Source organism: Leishmania mexicana, chromosome 16, assembly GCF_000234665.1.
Source record: "Leishmania mexicana MHOM/GT/2001/U1103 complete genome, chromosome 16".
Taxonomy (NCBI): domain Eukaryota; phylum Euglenozoa; class Kinetoplastea; order Trypanosomatida; family Trypanosomatidae; genus Leishmania; species Leishmania mexicana.
In genome coordinates, this window is record NC_018320.1 from 550,326 (window position 1) to 558,593 (window position 8,268).

General features: G+C 60.8%; 3 protein-coding genes across 3 annotated transcripts; all 3 read right to left on the reverse strand.

Moving 5' to 3' along the window:
* Positions 1 to 269: 269 nt before the first annotated feature.
* Positions 270 to 596, reverse strand: LMXM_16_1370 (conserved hypothetical protein; the record flags this gene model as incomplete). Its single annotated transcript, XM_003873776.1, has 1 exon — positions 270 to 596. The coding sequence occupies one exon, from the start codon at positions 594 to 596 to the stop codon at positions 270 to 272; it is 327 nt and encodes a 108-aa protein (XP_003873825.1).
* A 1,364-nt stretch (positions 597 to 1,960) lies between these two features.
* Positions 1,961 to 2,509, reverse strand: LMXM_16_1380 (putative ADP-ribosylation factor-like; the record flags this gene model as incomplete). The annotated part of the gene is made up of 1 exon (XM_003873777.1): positions 1,961 to 2,509. One exon carries the CDS (start codon positions 2,507 to 2,509, stop codon positions 1,961 to 1,963), a length of 549 nt encoding a protein of 182 aa, XP_003873826.1.
* Positions 2,510 to 5,299: 2,790 nt separating this feature from the next.
* Positions 5,300 to 8,143, reverse strand: LMXM_16_1385 (conserved hypothetical protein; the record flags this gene model as incomplete). The annotated part of the gene is made up of 1 exon (XM_003873778.1): positions 5,300 to 8,143. The coding sequence occupies one exon, from the start codon at positions 8,141 to 8,143 to the stop codon at positions 5,300 to 5,302; it is 2,844 nt and encodes a 947-aa protein (XP_003873827.1).
* Between the last annotated feature and the right edge of the window lie 125 nt (positions 8,144 to 8,268).

Below are 8,268 nucleotides of genomic sequence, written 5' to 3' on the forward strand. Positions count from 1 at the left end.
GACAATCACCATAACATTGGCGAAGCAGTGGCAGAGGACGAGCGAGAGAAAAGGGAAGAGGCAGAGAGAGGCGCGCACACACACAATGGGAGAGAGCGAGGTGGCGAGGGGAGGCGCCTGTAGAAAACTCATGTGACAAGGAAGAATCCGTCGACATACGGAGAGTCAACTCCTGTGTTCCCGACTATTCATCCATCCATCGCCTTTCTCCCCCTTCACCCTTCTCCCGGTTCCGCCCTGCTTGATCCATGTACCACTTGCCACGCTCCTCAAACCATCAACGCCGGCGTCTCCCTCTCGGCCTCCCCGCTGGTGAGCACGATCGGCCCCAGACCCGGCTGACGGCGATGCAGCCCCTTCACGTGCTTGAAGGGGATGGCGAGGAGATTCAGCCCGCGCATGGTGACTTCGCCGTCTTTGAAGACGCGCTGCTCGACAGCAGCCTGCAGCAGCAGGTCACCACTACCCTCGTAGGCGATGAGGGTACCGACGATAACGCGGCCGTCCGTCAGTTCAACGCGTAGCTCGCGACCGAGGAACGGGTGTCCCTCTGCGGCCCCAGCGTCGGAGGCGTGTCCGTTGCCGTTGGCTGCCATGACTGAAGCTCAGTGGGTATGCCTGACTGTATGGGAAGGCTGGAAATATGGGGATGGCAACCTAGGGTGTTTGCCGCGCAGAGGTGTCGGCGTGGGCATATGTGTTGGCGTGCACGATGTGGAGGAGAGGAACACGCACAGTCGAAGGGAAGAGGGGGAGGAGGAGTGGGGGGAGGGAGAGTGGCTCCACCTGATGTGCTAGAGAGCATGGGCGTGAGAGGAGGGGAGAGGCAGAGACGGTCGCTGTTTAGCGCATCGCGGCGATCCGTGTGTAACATACCCGTCCATGCACTTGCGGTCGGGCCTTAACCAAAATGAGTAGTTGATGTTTCGCCGCCGAGTCCTTTACACTCCGTCCTGACGGCCGCTCGCACGTGCAAGGGCCAGCGGGCTGGGAGGAATACGTACATCAGAGTCAACGAGGCCTTCACACGGCCCCTCATTCCCATTAATGCTTTCGCTCGGTGGTTGCTTGACTGCTTCCCTCGACAGAGCGGCCGAGCTGCGCTGAGACCCAATCCTGCGCCCACGCGGGCACCCATGGCCCGGGTTTTCGCTGCGCCGCCGCCCCCCTCCCTCCCCCCACACACATTTCACTCCCAGCAGACACCGAGCCCGCCGCTGTCGCGACAAGAGAAAACTCTCTCAGAAGAAGCACACAGGACACCTTCCGATGCACACACAAGCAGGCGCCCATGAAGGGCGGGTCGAGAGAGAGGGAGGGGGAGGGGGCAGCAGAGCCCGCGATGGAGGGCACCTCTCCCCATCCGAAACCGTCCGTCCCCACTGTCCCCTCCGCTCGCGGAACGCACACATCCAGGGTATCTTCAACGCCATCGGACACAGGGAGAGAAAAAAGGCATACATGTATGTATATATGTAGCAGGGGCTGACGTCGAGGCACAGCATCCATCCCTTCCTGAGGAGAGACAAACGGATCAATCCGGAAGGAATACTCCGCGCACAGCCAGCGAAGGATGGGAGGGGTGAGGGAGACACGGTAAGGTGGGGGAGAGAGGACTGAAAGGCACGAAAAGATGGGTGATGGGTGGGTGGAGCACCGGCTGCTCGTAAACACGTACACGCTGTACACGAATGAGGGATTAGCTGCCCAATCAGCCCACGCAGTCGTGCACACAGGCGACCCTGTGCGGGCTCGCGATGTTTCGATACCGCGAAATTCACCTCCCCCTCCTCCTCAAAGACGGTTCGCGGAAAAGGGGGGGGTGAGAGGGGAGGGACCGCACGTGCACAAATACAGCGGAGAGGCAGAGATAATAGTGATGCCATCCCGTCGGAGGCGCTTCCGTCTGTGACCGAGTGCCGCATCCCTTTCCTCCTCTCATTATCCTCTGCTGCGCAGCTCACTTCTTCTTGGACAGCTCCAGGCGACGCAGCATCACTGACCGCAGCCAGTCCATCCCTTCGTGAATGCCCTCGCCTCGTAGTGCGTTGGAGGCGAATATGTTCATGGGATGATCACCCATGAGACTATTCAGCTGCAGGATCTGTGTCAGCTCCATCGGCGTCTTTGCCCCTGCGAGGTCCATCTTGTTGGCAAAGAACACAAACGGCACCTTGCCCATCTTGAGATCGGCGTGATTGAGCATCTGTTCCAGCTCGTCCTTCACCACGCACATGCGGAGAGCATCGCTACTGTCGATCACAAACACGACGCCGTCTATGTTGCTGTAGTAGCTCTCCCACAGTCCTCGGAACTTCTGCGCGCCGCTCATGTCGAACGCCGTAATATACACATTTCCCCTCTTGAAGCTGTCCACGTTGTACCCCACGGTGGCCGCGATGTTCTCGGAGCGCTGGTTCTCCGGCTTCATAAAGTTGATGATGGTGGTTTTACCGCTGTTGTCCAGTCCGCAGATGATGATGTTCAGCTTCGTCTTCGCTTGCCCCATCTTTCGCCCGGACTCGCTGCGCCACACACGAAAGAGAGATATGCGTGCGTGACACGAATTCCCTCCCAGGGAGAGAAGCGCTTAGCTGGACGCTATGGCGAGTACGAGTGCCAGTGTTCGCGCGCACCGTGCCGGACGTATGATGGTGTCTACCGGCAGTGGACCTGCAGAGGTATGCACCGAGGATAACAAGCACCTGAGGACAGTGATGCGCATGGGAGGGAGGGAGGGAGGGAGGGAGAGAGAGGTGGTGGTGCGAGATGGATAGATTGGCAGGACGCACCGCGACCAGAAGAAGGCGACACGCTCAAGGGACGCCACCTCTACACGGCGAGACAGAGAAGGAAAGACGCACATGTGGATGCACCCCTGTGGCCCTGCGGCTTTACGCACGCTCAAGGAGCGGCGAGAAGCAGCAGGAGAGAGAGCACGGTGCTGCGCCGATCATGCATGCGCACCACTATCCACAGCGGCATCCACGCGACACGACACGCGTACACTTGTAGACCTGTGCGGCGGCCAGCTGACTTTACTGAGAGTGAAGGTGGCGAGAGTTTTTTTTCCCTTTCGAGCGTGTCCATTTCCCAGCTGTACCGCATGAGTTGGACGCCACTCGACCCCCCCTTCCCTCCCCCACTCAGGTCTGCCAGAGGCCACTCATCGCCTGGTGCAGTGCGGCGCTAGACACACGCGTGTTACAGCGACGCGACGACTCCGTCAGCTCAGCAAGGCCTCTGCACCAAACACTACCCACCCACCCCCCGCCTTACAGCCGCTTACATTGCATTAGTTCTTACCCCTGGTGCACGCGTCCCGGGGTGGCTCTCAGGCTCCGCACCACCGGTAGGCCGTGTGAGGCCCGGGTAAGATGTGTCCGAGCAACGCTGACACTTTGCCTATCACGTGGATGACACAAGTGTGCCCACCGTCGCGGATGGCTCCCACGCAGCACCATCCAGGGCCTGACACCGCCGACATCAGCAGCGAAACATCGCTCTGACTTCGCTACAGCGCAGGTGGCTTGGTCCCTGAAATTGCCTGCAGAAGTGGTGCTGTACTTGGCAGGGGATAGAGGGAGGGGGGAGGGGTGGTGGAGATGCGCTGGGCCCCGGGGAGGCTCCGCGCGCTGAGGCTTCTCTCCGGCCATCAGGCCTCAGCGAGGAAAGGAACGTTTTTAGTCGTTTTTTTTTGGTTGCGTTCAGCATGCTACTCACCCACGTGCGGGTCAGCAAGTAGGCGCACGACAACACCTTCACCTACCGCTCCTCGTACCACAGATGTAGACTGGTCGTTCAGGGACGACCCGTCCTGCCGTTGATTCGGGCTGTGCGCTAGACAGACCTGGGTGAGCTGCACGCCTTGATCCAAGCGCTGCCGCGACCAGCGTCCTGCTCGAGGGCGGAGATGATGGGCGTCTGTCGTGTGGGTGGTAGGGGATGGGTCCAGATGCATGCCGCACGAGCCCAGGGAGGAAGTTGGCCAGCTTCAGCCCAGGGTCTTATGAGACCCTGTGCACGGCCTGCATGCCATGCCTCCCTCTCTGTCGCTTCAAGCCGCGGCATTGTAGCATGTGGTGTGGAGACTCTTCACATTGAGGTCTGGAGGACTCGATGGTGTAACTCGGGGTACTCTCGCCATATTTCTGGCATCTGCCCCACATCAGTCCACCCGCGCGGTGGGGCTCATTGACATGGATCGCTCCGCGCCTCCCTCGTCTATCCCTCGTGCTCTGCTGACCTCACTGGATGCTGTTTCGATGTGGCACCCCATGCCCGCTATGCATGACGGCGCGTGCGCGCAGTGCTCACATGTCTGCGTCCTGGGGTTTGCTTCAGGGCGGCGTTGCCGACTGAGGGATTCGCTGCTTTCAGCTGCCATTTCCGCCGATGCCATGATGGGGTTGTACCTCGATGGCGTGCCCGCATGCGCTGCGACACGTGAAACGCTGCCCTAAGCCTGTGGCGGTATGGAGCACTGCGCCTTCTCCTGGACACGCACGCCTGTTCACAGGTGCGGGTTGTGTCAGGTCGAAGGGACCCGTGCCGAGCGCCATGAGGAAGAGCAAGTCCGTTGCAACGCTCTTCTCTTTCTTTCTCCGTGCCTTGGATGACGGACATGTCCTCGCAGCAGGCAAAGTTCAAGCGCCCCCCCTGCGCCACAGTCAGCGAGTCCACTAAAGTGATGAGGAGGGGGGAGGGGGAGGCCTCGGGGACTGATCCTTGTCGGATGCGACATGCACACATTGCCATCGTCAGCCTGTTCTCGCGGAAGTAGGCCAAGGCGCGACGACAGGGTGACAAGTCCACGACCCGGCGAGCGGGGTACGAGGCTACATTAAACGCCTTCAGCGCCGTGATGATAACGCCGTGATCGACCGACTCGACCGTGCGAACCCTACAGTCCGCAAGCATTGCGCCTGCCATGGCACCCCTAGCTGGTGCTTGTCTTCCAGATAGTCGCGCAGTGGTCACGAGGCAATTCGCTCGAGTAGCTTGCGCAGATGGCTGGTCAGTGTCACAGTGACGGTAGGGTTCGGGATCATGATCAGGCTTGCGCGGCCTCAGGAGGGGCCCGCAGTGGACGTCACGGAGAGCCACCTCGAGCTCACCCATCGTGAACGGTTTGAGGGGCGTCGTGCTGCATCTCTATGGAAGCGAGAAAAGGAATACCGTGAGAAAAGTGAACCGCTATCGCTGCCACACGCAGTTGTCATGGCTGCTGCGCTTCCGCCGTGGAGGTAGGCTCCAGGGACGGGGAGAAGGCACGCACTTCAACCTGTGCGCGCACGCTTCAGCGCGCGCCGACACTCCCACTCGGCTGTAGCGGCGGTGTAGAAGGCGTTGTCGTCGCCTCAGCCGTGGGCTCGGTGCCGGCAGCCGGCACCTCCTTCTGCACCACACTGAGCGAGTTGTAGTGCACTGGATAAAGGTACGACAGGAAGATGTCGATCGGCTCTGTTCGCGGTTCAAAAGAAAAGCAGCAGACCCCCTGGCTAGCGCTGCTGCCGGCATCCGAGCCACTCGGCAGACTGCCGTCATCATCGGTGCCGAGTCGGAGAGAAGTTGTGGCAGCACGCGGGACAAGGCTGCCGAGGAGCTGAGAGTTGGCACGACTTCCGCCAACACTGGCGGAAAGTGCGTGGGAACTGCTTCGCGCGTTGTCGACGTTAAAGTGGTCAGCGTGGCCGGTGGGCGAGTTCTCTCTCTGCATGGAAGAGAAGCTCTGCTGGAACGACGGATTCATTCGGCGGCGCTGCGTGTTCGACGCAAGCAGCATGATCTCGCCAGCCTCGTCCCCGTGCCGCATCGTCTGTGAATGGGCCTGGAGGGAGGTCATGGTGTCGACCCGCCGCGTGCCACCGGAGACAGGCGCCTCCTCTGTTGTGCTGCCAGACACCATCAGGTCGTGGTGTTGCGCCTGCAGGCGAGGCAAGGATGAGCTTGAGAACTCAAGCGATGCCGCGCCAGTGAACGGCGGATGCGTAGCATCTTCACCGCGCCTGCGAGGAAAGCAGACGGCACCATCACTCGTGTTGTACGCGTTGGCCGATTCCTTTCGTTGGGTAAATATGTTGACGGCCTGCGTGGCCGTATCGAGCGACTGTACCTCAGCACCAACAGCGCGGAACTTCGCCACCTGATTCGCAGCGTCGTTACCCGAGGCGTCCTCGTTGCCGCTGGAGAGGCGAGGAACCGGCACTGCTGCCGGTTTCAGTAGTTGGCTAGGCTCCCTCATCGTTGACTGAGGCTGCAGGAGCGGCATTGTCGCCGCCCCGGGACTGGAGCCACCACCACCACCGCCAGTGTAGCTGCCCGTCGCTGAGAGCGGCAGACTGCAGCGGATCTCGCACTGCTGCAGTCGGCGGTGCAGGGCGATCTGAATCGCGTTTGCGTCCATCTCGCCCTCGTCATCGCTGCCGATGCCTTGGGAGCCGGCGTATAACGACGTCTGCCGCGAACCTCCAAAAGTGTTGCTGCCGCTGCTGTCACCCTGCTGCTGTTGCGGCCCGTATGCGCGGAGAAGGCGACGCTCGGCCCGGCGGCGCTCCCGCAGCTTCCACACATCGACGAGAAACGACGGTGCCGAGACGGCATGGTCGGCGGAGGGGCGATAGGTAATGTAGCAGTTGCGCTCTTCGGAGGACAAGACATGGATATTCACGTAGAGGCAGTCGCTCGCTGCCCGCAGCGACAGCTCGTCTCCCCAAGATCCTGACTTGGCCAAGTTGTTGTAGTAGACGTCTGCGTGCGCAGGTGACTCGAAGTAGTAGTCGAAGCTTCTCGCTCGTGCCGCCCGCATGTAGGAGACGATCTGGCTGCGGATGATGTCATGGTAGTCCTCATTGCCCAACAGTTGGTGCGAAATGGCCCGGAACTGGCAGTTGCCATCGTTGCGGACGCGGTAGACAACGAGGCGCAGCTCGTTAAGGCGTTGGTACAGCCGCTGCACTCCAACCCGGATGATCTGCTCACGCGCCTGCCGTTGGCCAGCCGCTACGGACGGCATCGTCTTGCCTTCCACCTTCGTCGGCTTCTTGGAGGTGGAAGGGGTGAAGAAGGATAGCTTCTTGTCTTTCTTAGCCGCCAGCCGCGGCGACTGAGAGGCGTCGGTGGTGTTCCCTGGGCAACCGCCCGACCACGACACGTCCCTTGATGTCGCAGAGATGGACGCATGTGATGCTTCTTTGGTAGGGGACACCGCGGTCGACGCCGCTGCTGCACCGGGACTACCGTAAAGCCGCTGCATATCCTCCGCCACACGCTTGCGCGATGACGGCTCGGCGACGTGCGGAACGATGGGCACGACGGGTGTCGCGGAGATGCGTAAGGGAGGCGGGTCCGCAGCCTCACTCCCTGGGTACGTCGTCACCCGGCGGTGAATCCACGATATATCATTCGGCAACCCTGAGAAGAAACTCGAGTCCGTCCGTACGGCAAGATCCGTGGACTCGGCAGGACTGAACGTTCTGAAACTGCCGCTACATATTCTCTCAGGACTGCGGTCTCCACCGGCCGGCATGGGAAAGCCGCTCTTCCGACGCATCGCTGCTTTGCCTGACTTCTCGCTTGATGAGAGTGCCGATCCCGCCGGTGCCTCGGCTTTCGCACGCTGACACAGTGAGCTGTAGCGGAGAGGCGACAAGAGGGTCTGGGTAAGGGTGAGGGGGTCGTGCTCGACGCGGAGACAGGTACCGCCGGCAGTGACGCTATTCACGGTGGCGTGGCTAGCTTTGCTAAAGCTCAGGCCACCAGCCTCCACGTCATCTTCGAGCTCCGCGAAGATGGTGATCGTCAGCCGTGGTGGCGGCGTCGTTGACGAGTTCACTGTCACCGTGCTTTCCATGCTAGTGAGAAGGTCGGTGGCGAGCGGCATCGCGACGCTGGCGGCTTTGCCGGTGGTGCCCCTTGGGCTTGCGTGAGTGCTTCCCGTGTAGGGCGGTGAGCGTCCCTCTTGCATGCCGCGTGGCGACTGGTGCCCGCTCTTGCTGTCCTTTGAGGTGGAGCTACCGCCGCCCAGCACGCGCAGAGGGCGCACCGTCACTGGCACCGGCATGTCCACGAGCGAGTTGAGCATGACGCCGCTTGGCAGTATCAGCTCACGGCGACTTCTGATATATATTATATATATGTTCATATATGTATATAGAAACATATGTAGATAGGCTGTAAGCGACGTTGCCTCTCGCGTGCCAGTCAAGCAAGTACACACACACACACGTGGACGGTAAACAGACGTGCAGCTGACGAGGAAGGGAGGGG